Source organism: Cibotium barometz, chromosome 60 (genome assembly GCF_041138505.1).
Source record: "Cibotium barometz isolate CiBa-2024 chromosome 60, ASM4113850v1, whole genome shotgun sequence".
NCBI lineage: Eukaryota > Viridiplantae > Streptophyta > Polypodiopsida > Cyatheales > Cibotiaceae > Cibotium > Cibotium barometz.
In genome coordinates this window covers 21,360,958-21,381,960 of record NC_141105.1, presented here as the reverse complement: position 1 = coordinate 21,381,960, position 21,003 = coordinate 21,360,958, and the positions used below count along the sequence as shown (strand labels likewise).

General features: G+C 44.6%; 1 protein-coding gene across 2 annotated transcripts in view; it reads right to left on the bottom strand.

The window, feature by feature from the left end:
• Positions 1 to 19,396, bottom strand: part of LOC147605117 (beta-glucosidase 4-like) — a 78,945-nt gene extending 59,549 nt beyond the window's left edge. Inside the window, exons 1-6 of one of the 2 annotated variants that reach the window (XM_086793698.1) lie at positions 19,160 to 19,396; positions 5,163 to 5,229; positions 4,950 to 5,008; positions 4,772 to 4,847; positions 4,567 to 4,641; positions 4,388 to 4,475 (exon numbers count right to left, since the gene is read on the bottom strand). In XM_086793698.1, coding sequence (XP_086649824.1) covers positions 4,388 to 4,475; positions 4,567 to 4,641; positions 4,772 to 4,847; positions 4,950 to 5,008; positions 5,163 to 5,229; positions 19,160 to 19,309 — 515 coding nt within the window. In that variant the 5' untranslated portion in view covers positions 19,310 to 19,396. The remainder of the gene's footprint in view (positions 1 to 4,387; positions 4,476 to 4,566; positions 4,642 to 4,771; positions 4,848 to 4,949; positions 5,009 to 5,162; positions 5,230 to 19,159) is intronic. The other variant, XM_086793697.1, reaches the window with a different exon arrangement.
• Between the last annotated feature and the right edge of the window lie 1,607 nt (positions 19,397 to 21,003).

Below are 21,003 nucleotides of genomic sequence, written 5' to 3'. Positions count from 1 at the left end.
TCATTTACCACATGAAAATCTGTGATGAGGATGATACTATCTGAATCTCTTCCTATTGTAATAATCTGATCCGCAATCCGTCTTTGCAATAAAATTGTTTCCTTTAAAATCTTTCCAGTATTGTAGTGGCTCGCGCATATGTTATCTTTAATACAGTTGGAGTCTAGCTCAATGAAGTGATTGGTATTTTTAATCTTGTGGATGCACTATTGAGAGAAAAGCAGCACGCTATAGAGGATTTTGGTGCTAACCCAATTTTCATAACACCGCATTCACTTTCACCATTACATTGACTCAATCTACTCTAAATAGTTGTACTAGCCACACAACCAACCTCGAACTCTAAGCCATCACAACACATTTCATATTTATTCTACTTGAATCTGCCAAAGCCACCTTCCCATACAACACCCTTTACTCCACTCCCACGATGATGAGTGCATAATACAAAGCTACCTTCCTACAAAGATGCAGTTTTACGGGGACTACTTTATAAGGCTTCAGAGGAAGGCTGCATTTAGAAACCTTGCTATCTTCATAGGCACATGCCACATGCCATGAGGATTGTGATTGGCCACATCAAAGTCTCATCATGTTACCTTAGGGTGGAGACTAGGCGAGCAGAGGGCACTACCAGAGAGAACATGATCTGTCGATTTTGTTTACTAGAGGTTGAGAGAGAGGAGCACTATCTTTTCAGATGCACAATGTACTATGAGATATGAGAGAGCTTTCATTGCCTCCTCAATGAGGGATTTGGGCCACTCTCTCGGGTCATTGATTTCCCAGAGTAATGATGCCTAGGACTCTATTTGATTGAGGTGCACTAACATAGAGAACACCTATGCAAAGAAGCAAAGAGACAAACCCCAAATACCTCGCAGCCTACAATTACGAGTTTCTTTCATCCGACCCAAGGTGGCTGCCCTCGCCAACAACAACGAGATAGAGCTAACCCACATGCCCCTACTCATTGACGGACCAAGCAACACACACTAATAGTATATGTGCCACAAGTGCCACCCTGCCTCCCGGGCGTCTCCCTACACAAAGCAGTTCAAGTGCAATGACTCACATAGTTGCATGCACTGGAAACCGCAATGGAAATGGATGATGTCGTAATGGAAATGGCTTGATATTACGAAACAAAAACGGCTAGAAAATAACTAGCATAATATAGTAGATGTAAATAGAAATCATGAAAATTTTTTATAAAAATAGAGAAGAAACTTGGGATAGATCGTAATCTAATAGAGATAAAAAGGAAAATTGGGGAAAAGCACAGCTTACTAGAGGAAAATTGTGGGAAAATGCTCAAGTGAGAAACAAAAACGGAGAAGGCTCCTCCTGAGAAACTTAGTTTCTGCAACTTTTGGCTAGGAAACAGCCATTTCCTATTGGAAGCTAGATGCCCAAGACCAACCAGTTCGAGGAGATGCTTCGCCCCATAGCTTCAAATCCAAGAGATCCTCTGGAGATACAAGAGTGCCCCTCCATAGGCAGTGGATGTCGAGAGCCTCTATATAGATGTCAAGGACCCACTTTGATCCCCTCACATTGTATCATTGTATCATTGTACCACTAGAGATACAAGAGTGCCCCTCCATAGGCAGTGGATGTCGAGAGCCTCTATATAGATGTCGAGGACCCACTTTGATCCCCTCACATTGTATCACTGTATCATTATAGCATTGTGCCACTGGCACTTATGACTGTTGTTTTTTTCTTTTAACACTAGTTTGGTTTTTTATCATGTTTTTTCCATGATTCTGCCACTTAATGGACACATTGTAACACTTTTGGTCTCATAGACCCTTTGGTCTTTTGTAGACGTTAATATCTCTCTCTCTCTCTCTCTCTCTCTCTCTCTCTCTCTCTCTCTCTCTCTCTCTCTCTCTCTCTCTCCACCGATCCATGATGATTCACAGTTGTATCCAGACACATGCACACTTTTTCTTTTGTTTCTTTTCTTCTGATGACCAGAAGAACACAGTTGTATTATTTTTTGTCTCATAGGCCGACTTTGGCCTCTCGTAGACGTTAATATATCTTTCTTTCTTTCTTCTCTCTCTCTCTCTCTCTCTCTCTCTCTCTCTCTCTCTCTCTCTCTCTTCCAAGCACATTTCAAGGAGCCTAGCACGAAGGGTTGGCTTTTTGACACCCTCGTCACACCCGCCTTGATGTTGGAGAAGCCTTCTAGGGGGCAAATTTATCCGATGAGGATTGGCAGCGAGTTGAGAGGCCCCAGATCATGATGCTCTCCCATATGATCCGCAACAACCCATCAGTCCCACACCAAATTATCCAGGCAGAGTTTGTTGCATCCTCAATGGTAGTGGATACTCTTCCAAACAATCACATACCTCCATCGTATCAGTCACATGATATGCCCAAGTTTCCACTTGGTTCTCAAGATATGGGCTCCGCATGGACCACCTCCCACCCCTTCAATACAGTTTGGACTCCCCGGTATTACCCTCGCATACGTACTTTATGAGAAATGTAAGTCCAAAAAACTATGAAGGCCTCTCTGGCTCTCTCATGAGGACATCAACCGGATTATCCGGTTAGATCTTCTCAGCCTCTACACCCATTGCACAAGGATCACACCTTCGGAGCTCCCACCGAAGATGCACTTCTACAAAGATCACTTCCTCACACTCACTGAGGATGGATTCATCCAGGAGCTAGGCTACCTGAGTGTTCACATGTCCCATGTAATGCAAATTGCAATTGGCCAAATACAAGTTTCATCTCACCGCCTTAGAGTGGAGAGAGGAAGAGCTGAGCGCATCTTCAAAGCCGAGGAGCTCATATGGAGACCCAGGGAGGAGAGGAACTGTCGATAATGCCTCAGAGTGGTTGAGAAAGAAAAGCATTACATCTGTCAATGCCAGTATACTATGAGATCCACGGGAGGTTTCACGTTTGGTACATAAGGGATTTGGCCCACTCTCCAGGATCATTTGACTTCCCATAGAACTTAGAAGCATGTCCACGTCACACTCAGGAAAGAGCGTACGTGACATCCCCTCTTGCTTAACTTGGAGCACGGGTGCTGCCTAGGGCTCTTCCTACTCGAGCTCTTCAGACACGGGGACGCTTTCTTGAGAGAGCTTCGGCCCTAGCAACCACGACCCTCCCTCACTAGCCAACCATCACCAACTTCTTCCGGACCCAGGAGGAGGACATCCATACAGTGGATCCCGTGGACCCACCTCGGGTTGCTCCAAACCCACCTTGCCCAAGAGGAGTTACCTCGGACCGGGCATCCACATTCTAGCGTGCGCCGTGCTCGACACCCTCAGCCCCGTGGACGTCGGCCACGATCCGCTCATCAACTCCAAATCCAAGACATGCTCCATCGCCATCAAGCTACCTTTCTACGTGACGTAGCAAAGGGAGACCTCTCAGCCATACTCATTAGCTCCATGCTTGATATTTTGGAGAGTGGTATACCATCTAATGGGGGCTGATGCTCCTCTCATGTTTCATGTTCTTGGTATTCCATGATGAGATTTCCATGGACAGTTCCAGTGAGATAGTCTTGTTCTGTTTCTATTTTATTTTCCGTTCCATGGTAAGATATGCCATGGACATTATTGTATCACTTTGTCTCATAGGCCCATTGGATCTTTAGTAGATGTTTAATATAAGTTTCTTTCTTTCTCTCTCTTTATTTTTCTTGTTTCTCATTCATTTTTTCTCCCATAGGCATCAAATGCTTGCTCAAAACATGACAAAACCTAGAGCAACAAACCCACTCATTATAGGAGTATTTCCAACGCAAAAAATAATAATAATTCTGCCCTAAATGATCCCTTTTTGTTCTTATGGACTCAAGTTTTTGAGAAAAAAAAAATTTGCATTACCCTAGAAGCAAAAGCTGTTGCAGGTTTCAAGCACAACACATCCCTCACTAGTCTTGATGGATTTGAAGCACCTTGACCAGGGTGAGTGCCACATCAGCCTCAAGCTTTATGTAGATAGAGACATGATGACAAACTAAAAGAGGCTTTCAAAAGGCTTGGAGGGGCCAAAACAGAAGCATGGAATAGTAGATGTCTCCTGAGGGGCATGCTCATAAGTTATAGAAAGGAACAAAGTAATGGATGGAGGACCAACACATATTAACATCCTTGCAGAAGATATTGGAAAAGCTCCAATGCATGAAGTATGCATCTTGTTCATGAAAATTCCTTGTAATTCATTTCGGACAGTGCCCTTATCATTCATTCAATTCATTTATCCCTGAGCAATGGATCACTAAACTTTCAACTATTACTTCCTCGGGCTTCAAAGTTAAAATCAGCAGAGACTTGTTCCTCTTGTATAAGAGAAAAACCAGTATGCCAATCAAATACAAAGTTGCAAATTGACCTCTTACACTATATCAGAGCATAGCCATCCTTCCATATCATCCTGAAGTTTCTGAGGAAGATCCCAATGGTAGAGAGTTGCATAGGGTTTAAGACCTAAAAGCAATTGCAAAACAATGAAAAAAACATCATAATCAATTTGAGCTTGAATCGACTGTCAAAACACAATGAAAAGCTGTTTACAAACCTTTTTGAAGGAGACTATCAATTAGACGATTATAATACTGAACACCCTCCTCATTTACTGAAGTTCCAAATCCATCTGTCAAAAATACCCCAAAATCAATCATGTGAGCACAATTTTTTTGCCCCAAGTGGATGAAAGCACCGTAAACCAACTCATCCTTTGATGATGAACTTGATCAATGACTGAACAAGCTTAACTTGTATACCAGGAAAAATTCGAGACCAAGAAATCGAAAAACGATAAGCATCCCATCCCATGTCAGCCATCAGATCAATATCTTCCTGTGTCAAAACATAGAAATTCAGCTCCATGAAAGCCATACACATTCGCATTTCCATATGGAAATGGAACAATGAAGGGTAACACCTGGCGAGAAGGCTTGCCTGAAAACGATGGTACTGGTCCACTGCTTTGTCACCATTAGTGCCATCTAATATCCTACCTAAGAAAGTGGATCATATGATTAGTAATAGTCCATGTAATTAACCGAAAGCTTCTACCAAAAAAATTTGACATGACTCTTCTGATAACAGCTCATGTAAATGAGAAACTCCAGCAACAGAAAGAAAAATATAGGCTCAAGGTTGTCAACCAACCAGGTGTGTGAGAAAACGTGTCCCAAATGCTGGGTCCTCGTCCACCCTCATGAGCAGCACCCTCAACCTGTTAAGAAAATCTCTCTTATCAAAACCATGGTGAAGGCACTGGTGTGTGACTTAAACCAACTCAGCTTTTATGAGATCTTTGGGCCAAACAATTGTTTAAAATACTCTAATTATGTCTCACAAATACTACAAAAACATCTCTCTCTCTCTCTCTCTCTCTCTCTCTCTCTTTCCATGGACAGTTTTGTATCACCCCAGTGAGATAGCTATATTTATGTTTTCATTCTGTTTTATTTTCCATTCCATGATGAGATATGCCATGGACATTATTGTACCACTTTGGTCTCATAGGCCCATTGGGTCTTTAGTAGACGCTTAATATATCTCTCTCTCTCTCTACACACCGGTCTCCACCATCTCCACTAGGTGGAATTAGTAGTATACCACCTATCATGATTGTACATCTATAGCATGCTAGACAGTGAGCTGCATATGACTAGGATTAGCTTTTCATTTCAGTTTTTCTTTCCATGATACTCAGGACATGGACTTGTTGTATATAGATTTGTCTCATAGGCCAATCTGGCCTTCCGTAGATGTTAATATATCTTCTCTCTCTCTCTCTCTCTCTCTCTCTCTCTCTCTCTCTCTCTACCCATACCACGCCCCACAGCAGCCACCTATACCTCAGCCACAAGAGCCTCGACCTACCACAGCTAGCTTCTTTACCCACTCGATGGTAAAGTGTCATGTGCATGATAAATGCCATGGACATTTTCAGGGCTAAATCCAGAAGAGGCAGCCAAATAAAGAGTATGAACCAGTCAGAGATAACTAGAACTAGGATTTGGAGCACAAGATGCAGATGAGACAGTAGGATGGACTTGGAGCAGGACCTGGAGGACTTAGGGGATTCAGTCGGCTGCAAGGAACAGGGCGTCGGCTGTACCAGAAGGCGTCAACTGCACCATGCGTTTCCAATCATGGAGAGGCGCAGCCGCCAAGGTTTATGGAGGGTCCAGGGCCAGTCGGCCAGTCCAGATTTGAGGCAAGAACCATATACATAGCAAAGTGTGCTCATTGTTTTAGGCATTCATTCTTTTATGGAGTGGATCATTAGGGTCCTAGTTTAGGACAGAATTTTGGGTGTTATCACCTTTTCTTCAAGGCAGTCTAGGGCTCCAGACAAGTACCTTCTTGTACCATATCAATATACTGAATTTCCTGCATCTCTCTCTCTCTCTACTCTCTCTCTATATCTGCGTTTTGCATCAGATGGTTTCCAAGAGTGTTTAGGGCTGAAAGAAGACTCCCAGAGCTTCCGCATGTTACATTGGTATCAGAGCATCAGGCTCAGCAAAGCTAAACACTGATTCAGTCCCATATGATGGTGTACAGGTCCAAGGTACAGGAAAGTACACGGATACGAAGCCCAAGGCAAGGAACACAGGAACGGGAAGAGCTCCCAGGAGGTTGGTTGGTGGTGTTCCACAGTGCCAAAGGGGATGGCAGTCCTGTGAGCCAGATAGGTTCTCAGGCAACGGTCCCAAGGGAGGGAGGTTTATCCTCGGCTATGCTAGAGAGACAATGCCACCAGGCGCATTTTCAGGAGCCCCGGACGAAGGGGTGGCTATTTGACACATTAGTCACACCGGCACTGATGTATGGAGCAGAGGTATGGACGCCAGGCCTTGCTACCCATTGGTGGACGTAGATAGAGAGACCACAGGCCCTCATGATGGCACGCATGATACGCAACAAACCGTCAATACCTCATGAATTATCCGAGCAGAGTTTGCTACGCCTCCTATGATGGTAGAGGCCATATTCTAGACTATATGCCTACTAGACAGAGAGATGCCACAAGACAGATTGTCATACAGAGCTTTTGAGGCATCTAGACAGCTGGCTGAGGCAGGAGACAGAGGATCATGGTATGCACATGTCACACATTGGTTCTCACCATAGTTTTTTCAAACGTCAATCAAACGTCAAACGCGAACGAGTATGAAAGTATGATACGAGTTTGATTCAAACCCTTGACCTGAATCAAACGCAACCCTAATTTTTTAGCATTTTTTAAACAAATCCATATTTACTTGAACATTAAAACATCATAACATGAAGCACCTCAAAACTAGCAATTGAATTGAAGCAAATGAAAATTGAAAATTGAAATGCGCATTGTGCACTGCGCAAAGTTCAAACTGCAGTGTAGACTCTAGAGTGACTAGTGTAGAGTCTAGACTCTAGAGAACAAAAGCCAGCTGATACAAAATGATAAAGCCAGGGGAAAAAACCCCTCCTAAAGAAGGTAAAAAGTGCCCTGGCAACTACAGAACTAAACAACAAGGAAGGAAGGGGAGATGGTCATGACTCATACAAACTAGACTCTACGCGAGTCTTCACCTAAATGAATCATGATAGATCATTCTCTGAAATAGAGTCATCCTCCCCTTCTTCCTCCTCCTCCTCATCATCATCATCATCATCATCATCGTCATCATCATCATCATCATCATCATCATCATCATGCTCACCAAGGGAACTGGTGCCAACGATATCACTTCTGCTTGCCCCCGTATGCGATAATGAGGCTACAACATCCTCTTGCTCCTCTTCTTGTGTCTCTTGCAATGCAAGAAATCTATCATCATCATTCTCCTTGTTAATCATTTCCAATGTGACCTCCATCTTTTCGTAGCCTCCTTGCTTGATCTTGTTGATAAGGCGAAGGTTGGTGTGAATGTATACAAGATGCTCTGTTCTTTTTGGAAGCAACTTGTTCCTTCTCTTTGTTTGGATAAGAGAGAATGTGCTCCAATTTCTCTCACATGGGGAGGCACAAGTACCTTGTGAGAGCACCCTTATAGCCAGCTGTTGCAATTTGGGTGTCTGGGCCCCAAATGTTTCCCACCATTTGACAGCTTGATGCATTCTTTTCTCATCTCTAGCCACAGCACGAGCAAATGCACCTGCTTCGGACTTATAAGTGTCAAGTTCATCACATAGAACACCTTGCATATCCACATCATATTTTGTATATCTCTCCATGACAGTCATCCAACCTTCATGCACCTCTCTGTCACCACCAGGATTCTTAGCTCTCCAAATAGGATGCAAAACATAGGCTGCAACATGTAAAGGTGAATGCATCATATCCCACCTATCCACACTAAGATTCTTAATGTCTTGCAGTTTATTTGCATCCACTCCTCCTACAACCTGCACCTTCTCAACCATGCGATCTGTCATCTCATACATGAGACCCATGGTGGCGCCTTCTCTATCTGCAAGACGAAGGATCTTTAAAATAGGTGCACAAATTTTCACAATCACTTTAGCCTCCTGCCAAAAGCTTGCACCCAATATAATGTTAGCCACATCCAAGCCTTTCACGGTACGTGAGACCTTTTTCCTTGTCCAAGCTTCACTAACAACCATACGACGCAACCCATTGTAGCATCTGTCATCCAATAAATTCACCAGCATTATAAAAGAGTAAGCAAAGCGCGTCATCGATGGCTTCAATAATTCCTTTTTACTAAATTGACGATACAAAGCCAAGATTGTGTGCTTCCGTGTAACAAATGTCACAATTAGATTTGCTTGAGAGAGATGGGCTGTGTGCACTGTGCAGGGCTGCCTCAGCCTGCTGTGCCTGCACAATCACGCAAGAGAGAGAGATGGGCTGCCCGGCTGTGTGCACTGTGCAGGGCTGCCTCAACCTGCTGTGCCTGCACAGTCGAGCAAGAGAGAGACTCGAGAGAGTCTAGACTCAAGACACGATGGGCGGGCAGATTCGTCACTCGAGAGAGAGTGGGCGCAACTTGCAAGAGAGATACGCTCGACTCCCTTGACACGATGGGCGGGGCGAAATAGAGAGAGACGGTGGGCGGGGGCGCAAGAGATGCGATGGGCGACGAAGCGTTAAAAAAAACCCCCAAAAAAGTCCACGTTTGAAATTTTTTTCAAACGTTTTTTTTTTCAAACGTTTGTAAACGTTTGCTTCGCGTATCAAACGCGTTTGAATGCAACTATGGTTCTCACAGCATGGCCTAGACATGGATCATCTACCACCATTCCAGTATGACACGGATGCACCACATATCCATCTCTCATAGTGAGAGGAGCATAGTATTGAGACAGGACCTATGGCAGCTCTATACACGAGAGACATGGATATCGCCTACATAGCCTCTTCCACCGAAGATGCTGTACTACAGAGATCACTTCATGAGTATCACTGATGATGGATTTATAGAGAGGCCTAGATACATGGAGGGCTTTTTACCACACGGTTCCCGAGTAGCTATTGATCAGCTTAGAGTCTCATTGTATCGATTGGAGATCGAGACTGGCAGAGCAGCACGGATCCCCCGAGAGGAGAGGGTATGCAGATTGTGCAGAGAGGAGGTGGAGAGTGAGGAGCATTATGTATGCACATGCAAAGCATATACAGCCATCAGAGAGAGATATCCCATTTTATTCAGAGAGCCACATTCCCTACGCCAGCTCTTTGAGGCAGCAGACCAGCGCATACTGGGGAGATTCATTCTAGACATACAGCGTCACAGAGAGACATCATTACAGGCTCAGATAGCTCCAGAGGGGGGGACGACAGACACAGATTACTACATTTTTTCAGAGATCCACCCCACTCCCAGCCCCTACACAGCAGGGAATTACTCTCCAGAGAGCAGAGACACTCAGAGCCCGCAGGAGACAGAGGACACCTAGCTTTCAGACACCATGCCTCTACCAGAGAGAGATGACAGAGATCAGAGCTTTCACAGAGAGGGTGCGGAGCGACTGGCTCGCTTCAGAGCAGACCCAAGCATGTTCTTCAAGGAGCTGTGAACACCCCCTTCATTGATGTATACCATTTTATACCCCCAGTATGGTACAGGATGGAGCTAGCTAGGTTGCATATCATGATTGTATACTTCATGCATATAGCTTTGCATTCTCCTAGTAGTAGAGCTCCATCCCCTCCCCCACTCATTCTACTTATTGCACACCCAGATTCAGCTTTTAGTTCAGTACTTTTTCATTTTGTTGGGATGACAGAGGATACCCCACACATGTACACTGATTTGTCTCATAGGCCAAGTTCGGTCTTTTGGAAGACGTTAATAAAATCTCTCTCTCTCTCTCTCTCTCTCTCTCTCTCTCTCTCTCTCTCTCTCTCTCTAGCTCAGTACTTTCATAGTTTACTTCATGTTCATTTTGTCCTTTTTTTTTCAGGACATCCAAAAGACATTGACAGTTGTACATTGATTTGTCTCATAGGTCGAGTTCGGCCTCTAGTAGACGTTAATACAGCTCGCTCTCTCTCTCTCTCTCTCTCTCATCACATGGAGCCAGAGTAGCCATTGGGCGACTTAAGGGTCTCATCACACCAACTAGAGATCGAGACTGGGAGAGCAGCACGCATCCCTTGTTGAGATATCGAGCTCGTCTAGTGAGGCGGTGGACACTGATGACCCACCTGGGGGATAGGCCCCACACTTACACCACTGGCATGGTTGGTGAGATCATGGGAGATATGCGGCCAGTGGGATGACAGGTTGTGTGACAACCATTCTAGAGACTGGCATAGTTATAGCGCCAGCTCATTTAGTCGGGTTCACACTATAGAGAACCCGTGTATGTATTGGTTGAGTACCTTTCATATTATGTGTACTCTTATTCTTGTATATGGTGTGTTGAGTGTTGAGTAGAGAAGAAGATTTTCAGCCTCTCACCTTGTGTGTTCTCTATTAGGGTTTTGTGAGTGTGTGTGTGTGCTTGCAAGAGCTCAAGCTCTCTTCCCCCCTGCATCTTTTCATGGTATCAGAGCCTGGTTCGTGCTAAGGGCTGAGCTGCAAGCAAGAGAGCCACAGGAAGCGGTACGAGGGTAAGAGCTGCAACTACTCTTCTCTATTTGTGTTGGTGACTACACCCTTGTCGGGAGCTCTACGGGAGGCACCGGCAACGATCTCTGATTAAGGAGCTTTCTTCGCGGGAGTAAAGCTATCGGACAAAATTTTCTGGGCCGAAAACGCGTCTGGACCTCCGTTTTTCAGAAAGCAGGCGATTTCGAGCACTGCGGGTAAGTCATCGATTCTCTGTGGAACTCTGTTTTAAGAACTGCAGGAAGACAGATTGACTGTGCAGACACTGTGGGTGCTGCAAAGAGGTCTACAGCTACCATTGGGTGTATGTATGCACATTGAGGTCACTGGTTGTGACATTTGAGAGTACTACAGTACCGCTGTGCAGAAAATACTGCAGTTTGTGCAGAAAAAACCAGAGTGCAGTTTCTGGTAAAATTGTGTGTTTGGCAAGATGTCAAATGATGGGATAACTCAGATTGTGGCTGAGAAGCTTGATAAGAATAACTTCCATGCTTGGAGATTCAGGTTGACGAATTTCCTGATGGGAAAAGGCTATTGGGACTACATAGAAGGTGAGCATGAAGAGGCACCGGAGATATCGGATATAAATCCGACTGCTGCAGATGTGAAAGAATTTAAAGACTGGAACCAAGGAGCCAGGAAGGTTATGTATTGGCTCTCCATTAGTATACAGGACACCATGATTGGGCATATTCAGGATGCCAAGTCCCCCAAGGAGGCGTGGGACACCTTGGTTAAACTCTATGAAACAAATACCAAGGCACGCAAGATACAGTTGAAGAACGAACTTCATACTGTGGAGAAAAAGAGCATGTCTGTGAATGACTATGCATTGAAGATAAAGAGTATTGTGGAATCCCTTGCATCTATTGGTGTGTCAGTAGATGATGATAATAAGGTGGAGGTCTGTCTACGTGGTCTCGGGCCACAATACAAGGCGTTCAAGACGTCTATTCAGACTCGGGAAAACATTTCCAACTTTACAGATTTGGTGTCAATGCTGATTATCGAAGAGAAGAGCTTGGGTGAGGACCAACAGTCTTCACAAAGCAAAAACAGTTCAGAGTAACAGGCCTTCTACACGAGTTCAGGAAGAGGACGAGGTAGAGGAGGCCGTGGACGCGGTCAAGGAGGTGGCCGAACAGGCAATCAGAATTATGGCCAGCAGCAGCAGCAACAACAACAGTCCCAGAATCAACAACAACAACAACAACACGCAGGTGGAAGAGGCAAATTCAGAGGCAAGGAGAGTCAAAGAGGCCGTGGAAATTGGCAAAGGCAATATAATGATGCACGTGAATGCTATTATTGTGATAAGCCTGGACATATGCAGGCAGAATGTTATAAGAAGCAGGCTGACATGCAAAATGGGAAAGTGCAGCAAAACAACTATGCATCCTCAAGCAGAAATAATGAGGATAATGAAAGGTTGTTTGTTATGCAGCATGTCGTGAATGCCATGTCTGAAAATGTTGATGCAGCACAAAAAGATAATGTATGGTATGTGGATTCAGGTGCTTCGAACCACATGACAAGTCATGGAGAGTGGTTTAAGGAGATGAAAAACCCGGAAAGACCAGGTTTTGTGGAAACAGGGGATGACACTACTCATCCAATTGTCCATATTGGAGATGTGCCATTGTCTATGCAGGATGGCAAAGTGAAGTACCTTGCAGATGTACTTCACGTTCCGAGCATAACAAAGAATCTGGTTTCAGTTGGCCAGATGATTGAGCAGGGTTTGCAGGTTCGGTTTAACCCTGATGGTTGCTATGTTGAAGACTTTAAAGACAAGTACAGGTTGGTTGCAAAAGGCAACAGAGTGGGTAGAATGTTTACGTTGAATGTAGACATGCCTGAAGTGAGTGCTGCGATGTTTGCAAATGGTTCAGGAATTGTTGCAGACACAGACATTTGGCATAAAAGGATTGGACATGTAAATGTGCAGAGATTGAAGTCTATGCAGACAAAAGGAATTGTGACAGGGCTGCCAAAATTTAAAGTGGAAGGTATGCAGAAAATATGTGAAGCATGCCAATTTGGGAAGCAAACAAAGCATGTGTTTCCACGTAACAGATATGTGAGCCGAAATGCACTAGATGTTGTGCATTCAGATGTATGGGGTCCTACGAAGACCATATCTATGGGAGGCTGCAGGTATTATGTGACTTTCATTGATGACCACACAAGGAAAGTGTGGGTATATTTCATGAAGGAGAAGAGTAAGGTGTTCACTCACTTTCAGAATTTCAGAGTTTTGGTTGAAAAGCAAACAGGAAAATATGTAAAGTGCCTAAGGTCAGATGGAGGGGGAGAGTACTTCTCCAATGGGTTCTCTGAATTTTTGAAGAAGAATGGTATTCGGAGACAGTTTACATGTAGATACACTCCGCAGCAAAATGGAGTTGCTGAGCGGAAAAACAGGCACATTGCTGAGATTGCGCGAGCATTGATGGAAGAGAAGAATATGCCGCATTGCTATTGGGCTGAGACTGTTTCTACAGCAGTATACATCATGAACAGGACTCCAACTGCAGCCATACATGATGTAACTCCAGAGGAGAGGTTTACTGGCAAAAAACCAGATTTGTCTCATCTGAAAGTCTTTGGATGCATTGCATATGTGCATGTGCCAGATGAGCTGAGAACTAAGCTGGATCCAAAAGCTGAAAAATGTGTGTTTATTGGATACTCCCTTGAGCAAAAGGGATACAGGTGTTATAACCCTGCTACACGTGAGTTGAGGGTAAGCAGGGATGTTGTCTTTGATGAGATGAGCAGCTGGTATGCTGCTGAAAAAGAAGCTGTTGGGGCTGATGTGAGTGGAACTGTGGTTGCACAGAATGCAGGTCAGCAATCACAGTCTTTGAGCGGACCAGGAGAGTCCTCATCTAGTGGGTCTATTGATAGACCATGGAGTGGCAGGCTGCGTCATAATACCAGTCCTGCAAATGTGATTAGTACATCACGTAAAGAAAAAGAGAAAGTGGTTGAGCCCCTTGGTATGCCTGACATTCCTGCAGGGCATTCTCATGTTGATGGAGAGTCTAGTGGCTCAGATATGAGCCTTGATGAGGAGCTTGGGATCCCAGCTATGAGAACACCTAGTGTAAAGAAGGCTATGGAAGCCATGAATGAAAAGCTGTGAAGATCAGGGAGAGTGAAGAACCCTGTGCAGAGATTTACATATGATGGTTATGTGGCACATCACTATGTATATATGGCAAAGGTTGTGCAGGTTGTTGAGCCCACATGCATTGATGAGGCTGTTGGAAATGTGTATTGGGAGAAAGCCATGGATGAGGAGATGGATGCACTATATGGAAATGAAACTTGGGATTTAGTGCAATTGCCTGAAGGCAAGAAAGCCATTGGATGCAAGTGGGTGTACAAAGTTAAACATAACAGTGATGGAAGCATAAACAGGTACAAGGCTAGATTGGTAGCCAAAGGATATGCGCAGACATATGGCATTGATTATGAGGAAACTTTCAGCTCCGTTGCCAAGATGGCAACGGTGAGAGTTGTGATAGCAGTGGCTGCGTCAAAGCAATGGTCTTTACATCAGATGGATGTAAAGAATGCATTCTTGCATGGGGATTTGCAAGAAGAGGTGTATATGTTGCAGCCACCTGGTTATGAGGATGTGGGTCACCCCGAGCATGTTTGCAGGTTGAAGAAAGCCTTGTATGGCTTAAAGCAAGCACCAAGAGCATGGTCTGACAAGATTTCTGAATATCTTGTCACTATTGGCTTTCATGTAGCCAATGCAGATTTCTCGTTGTATGTGAGACATGGTGATAGAGGAGTTGTGCTTGTTGTCATCTATGTAGATGACTTGATCATTACGGGGGACCATGATGCAGAGATCTTTGATGTAAAGATCTTGCTTAGACAGAAGTTCGAGATGAAGGATCTGGGGGAGCTCAGATATTTCTTGGGCATTGAGGTGATTAGGTCACCACATGGTATTGGATTACTGCAAAGACAGTATGGCTTGGACATGTTGTCCAAGTATGGTATGACAGGCTATAAGCCTATTTCTGTGCCATTGGATCAGAATGGCAAGTTGAGTGCAGATTCAGGAGAGATCTTGGAGGATCCTACTATGTACAGGCGCACAGTAGGAAGTTTGATCTACATGACGATCACCAGACCAAATTTGAGCTATGCTGTTGGGTTGGTGAGTCAATTTATGCAGGTTCCACGGAAACCGCATTTGGATGCAGTGAGACGCATACTGAGGTATGTGAAGTCTACTTTGCATTGTGGACTATTCTATGAGACTGGGACAGAGATATGTGTACATGGGTACACAGATGCTGATTGGGCTGGTAGTATCTCAGATAGAAGATCTACCAGTGGATTCATGTTTTCTTTGGAAAGTGCTGCTGTGACTTGGAGCAGCAAGAAGCAGCCTACGGTTGCTCTATCGAGTACAGAGGCCGAGTACAGAGGAGCTGCTATGGCAGCATGTGAGGTAGCTTGGTTGAGAAAGCTACTTGCAGATTTGGGTCTATCAGTGGATAGACAAGTTGTCATTTTTTGTGACAACATTAGCAGTATACAGTTGGCCAGGAACCCAGTATTCCATGCTCGTACAAAGCATATAGAGGTCCACTACCACTTCGTCAGAGAGAAGGTCTTGGCAGGAGACCTTGAACTTGTTTATGTCAGCACAGAGGATCAGGTAGCTGACATCTTCACCAAAGCATTGGGTACAAAGAAGCTCCGCAGATTCAAGGCTTCGCTTGGTGTACATGAGATGGAGTTGAGCTCAAGGGGGAGTGTTGAGATATCGAGCTCGTCTAGTGAGGCGGGGACACTGATGACCCGCCTGGGGGATAGGCCCCACACTTACACCACTGGCATGGTTGGTGAGATCATGGGAGATATGCGGCCAGTGGGATGACAGGCTGTGTGACAGCCATTCTAGAGACTGGCATAGTTATAGCGCCAGCTCATTTAGTCGGGTTCACACTATAGAGAACCCGTGTATGTATTGGTTGAGTACCTTTCATATTATGTGTACTCTTATTCTTGTATATGGTGTGTTGAGTGTTGAGTAGAGAAGAAGAAGATTTTCAGCCTCTCACCTTGTGTGTTCTCTATTAGGGTTTTGTGAGTGTGTGTGTGCGCTTGCAAGAGCTCAACCTCTCTTCCCCCCTGCATCTTTTCATCCCTCGAGCAGAGCGCATTTGCAAATTATGCCAGACGGGGGTAGAGACAGAGGAGCATTTTGTTTGCCAGTGTGGTGCTTTGCAGGAGATCAGGGCATGCTATCCTGAGGTTTTTAGAGGGACCACATCACTTAGACAGATCTGGGAGAGATCGGACCAGAGACAGCTAGGCAGACTACTACTAGCACTACAGAGACACAGGGAGATCTTACTTCACACACCCGCACATCATAGCGGAGGAAGACAGTCCCAATTGACTGACTTCTTCCAGAGATTGGCACCAATAGCCCAGCCACACACATTGGGAGTGACATCTCAGCGAGCGGAGGAGATTCGAGCTAGGCGACGACCCAGACTAGCCGGCTACCAGACACCATGGCTACACCACAGAGAGATCGCCGCCATCCGGTCTCGACACCAGCAGGAGGTCGAGGAGCAGCTGGCATTACATCAAGCCACACCTTGGGACAGCAGCCCACTCTCTGCTACAGGTCACTCTCTGCTACAGGTCAGTACAACAGCATTTTATATCAGGCCACACTTTGGGACAGCAGCCCACTCTCTCCTACAGTAGAGGACATCAACGTTTTTCCTCAGCTCATGGGACAGCAGCCCACTCTCTGCTACACAGTACAGCACTTCAGCGTTTTATCATCAGTACCTCTCTTGGGACAGCAGCCCACTCTCTACTACAGTTTATCATCGTTTTTCTTCTTCAATTTACCTTGGGACAGCAGCCCACTCTGTACTCACCATCTCACATCATCGGGATGGCAGCCCTCTCTACTTATCTTCACCATCGACGCCACTCGGGATGGCAGCCCTCTTCATGCGGATCACCATTGGCCATCTACAAGTATCATCCAACCTTCTACCGATTGAGTCTGGTGGAGCACATCCACCCCTCGGGATGCACAGATATGCAAGGTATGCACAATAGGGGAGGTCGAGACAACGGAGCATTGCATGTTCAAATGCCCATCTTGCTACGAAAATCAAAAGCGATTTCATTCTCTTCCGAGACAGATTTGGCCCTCTCTCATGGGTATGCATTATGATGACCAGAGATGCACCTACTATACTTTGCCACCATCTAGAGACCATGCTCATACAACCCCTAGGGAGTCACAACCAACGAGATGCCTCTCACACATCCATTACAGACTTCCTCAGATTGCATTCATCCATGCTAGAGAGTATTATCCAAGCTTCACAGGGATCATACACCCCACCCGTTCACGGGATCCATTGGCCACACATACTTGTGGCGACAGTACCAAGAGAGCGTGATCCCTCATGAGAGCCAGATGCCGCCTGTCACGTGCATGCCACGTAGACATGACTCTCCCACGGCTATGGTAGCAGATTTAGGGCAAGATCAGCACGTAGAGCTAGTCGGCCAGCAGATCTAGAGCATACAAAGCATGTCAGCAACAGTTTATGTCAGCCCACCATTCTATGTAAAATTTTATGCTAGTTGTAGAAATAGTATCATGTCGACAGCAGTTTTATCTGGCTGACCAACAGCATCTAATTCTATATAAAGCCCAGACTCACTCATTGTTGAGCATCTCATTCCTTGGGGAATGTGGTCATAGGTTAGACTATAGATTAGGTGTTTCCACCTTTTGATGAGGCAGCCTATGGCTGCAAGACTTGTACTTCCTTTTTGTACATTATGAATATACTTTATACTTAACTCTCTCTCTCTCTTTTCTCTCTATCTTCTATATGTGTTTTGCATCAAGCATGTTCTAGGATGGTGTTTAGGGCTAAAAGAAGACTCCCAAAGCTTCCGCATGTGACATTGGTATCAAAGCTTCAGGCTAGTTCTGAGATATTGTTGCTTCCAATGTCCGACCGTCACACTTGCCCTTACTGCATCACACATGGATGAAACCATCGCACATGTCTTGATCTTTTGGTGGTGTGGGGACCAGGCAACATTGTTTAAGCATCAGACTAAACACTAATGGAGTCCCAGATGAAGGTGCACAGTCCAAGGAAAGGAACACAAGACATGGAAGAAGTTCCCGAGAGGTTGGTTGGTTGTGTTCCACAAGACCCAAGGGGAAGGGAATGGCAATCTTGTGAGTTGGGTGCCACTTGGGGCACACCTACAAAGGCTTTCAGGCAACGGTTCCAAAGGAGGATGATCCTAACTGTCCTCATAAAGCAATCCTTTTGAAAGAGCAACATGATATTTAGATTTCTAGTTCATCAAAAAAAACGTTCAAGTTGCAATGACCGTGATTCTGATGTCAAGATGAGTTAGAGATCATGAAAAACATTTGAAAAGGTGAATGCAATAAAAACATGTTCACAAGCAAGAAGAACAAGTTAAGCCTAGAAACCTGGGTTATGAAGAGGCACTGCATAAATGTTGTAAGCATATGTTTATGGCATGCAGGAAGGGGTGTAGTAGTGGGTTTAAGCCACAAATGTCGGGTTGAGGTAAACATTTAACTACCCTGTGCGTCTTATGTACACGTGCCAGGCTATAAAAGCGCCCCCCCAACAACCCACCCCCACGCCCCCCCCTCCCTCCTCATTGGACTATCTCAGCCAAACGCATATACATAAGAAATGTGGGGCAGTTCAATATTGATCTCAACCTGCAAATGGAGGGCATAGGGTGAGGAGTCTTTTTGGGGAAAGAAGAGGTAGGGAATGCCCTTGGAATGGGTGAGGCGGGAGGCGGGAGCCGAGCCCATTCTGTGCCCGGGAAATGGAGGAGAGGGCATTCCCCCCCATCAATCCCCGACTTCTAAAATATTATTGAACGATGATTGGACTTTCCAGGTGAATTGTATCGGGCACAAACTGTAGAACTGCAAGGTGATGCACGGATAGAATCTGCGCAGATCCAGAATTCGATAGTCCAAGGGCATGACGGGAGGGGACAAACCTGGTACGCAGAAGTTGCTGTGCCGAAGACAAAACCCTCGGGAAAGTCACCACGCCGGATGTCTTTGGCCCGCAATGACAGCAGTAGTTGTTGCTGCTGTTGCTGATGATGTTGGTGAAGAGAGCTGCTGCTAGGGTTTGGAGGAGCCATGGAGATCAGATGGGGAATTGCGGTACTTCCCGACGCGCGATAGGTGGCCCGCTTTGGGGCTCGCCCCGTTAGCGTTTGTATTGCAAGGACAAAGACTTTACTCGTAGTGCATGCAAATTTCGCCAGTTTTTTTGTGGTCCCTTTCCTCTAGCCACCAGGGCCCATGTTTGCTCCACATAGGGCCCCTTCTAGGTGGTTAAAGGGCTTTCCTTGAGCCACTAAAGAGACCATCTCTTTTTTTTCCCTTTTCCCCTTTTTTTTTTTTGTCTTTCCTAGATCCCACTAATGTTATTATCCTTCCTAGGTCCCACTACCAACCAATGTTTCTAGCACTAGGAAGGCACTACGAAGAGACTAAGTTTGCTAGTGTAGCCACGAGAGGATTGTTTTTTCAGCAAAAACGATAGAGGCGAGCATCTTGCTTGGTTATCAGATATCTCGGAGCATTCTTGTTTTTTGATGGAGGCGGAGAGATGGGATTTTCTGTGTATAATTTTAAATGAAGACAAAAGTGATTTGTAGAGGTCAATAGTTTAGATTTTAATTGGTTGTACTGCAATTCTTTTGGACATTTTCTAAGTTTATGTATATATAATTATTTTGATCCCAAAAAAAAAAGACCAACAATACCCAAGTGTGTAGCAAGTTAAATGGTGTGGAGCAAGCTAGGAAGGCACTACACAAAGACTAAGCTAGCACCAGCAATACCCACGTGTGTAGCAAGTTAAATCATCGTGATGTTGTGGGGCAAGCCAAGAAAGAAACCATCTTGTCTCGTGTTATTATTGGCGAGAACTTTCCCATCCTTCCCATTACTACCAAAGGTTTGGGAGGTGCATAACAAAGGCACAACAAAGATAGCACCAACAATATCCAAGTCTAAGGCAAGTGGACTCATTGTGATGTTGTGGAGCAAGCATTCACTCTTGTTTGACTTCATAAGTGTCTATCCATTTAAATTTCAAGAACATGGGGAAGAGAAGATAACACATGGTTGTACTCCTACCAACCCCATGAGAGAGAGAAGAGAGAGAGAGAGAGTAATTTTCTTTCAACCAAAATTATGTTACTTACTTTAAAAAAAAGACAATTGAGACGTTCTTGAACCTATAGTATTTCCTACACTATCAAAATACAATATTACACTCTACCCTACAAATTAAATCTTCAATACACTTTTAAAATAAAAATACAACATTACACTCTACCCTTGCAAATTAAATCTTCTATATGCTTTTGAAAATAAAAATACAATATTACACTCTACCCCTACAAATTAAATCTTCAATACACTTTTAACCTATGGTTCTTCCTTCATACAAAGAGCATATTTCCTTTATTTCCACTCACATGCCAAATCACCATCCCCAACCTAGTCCTGCCTATCATTTTTCTTAGAGAGCTTTGAGCTCACACATGAGCAGAGCCTCCCCTTACACCCTAAACAATGGGAAATAGACTCAAAACAGTGACCTTCGTATAGTGTTGAGAGCTCTAATTGTCCATGTTAATGCAAGAGTTGCCTATCATATACACATGGACATTCAATGAGAAAAAAATGGAGAGAAGGCATGGAACACCGTACGGTCTCTCATGTTTTCCTTAGTATTATGAGATTAAACAAATGATGATCCTTATCTCTTTTGAAAAGTCCTTTAATAAAACATTAGAAAATAATGATCGACCTTCCTTTG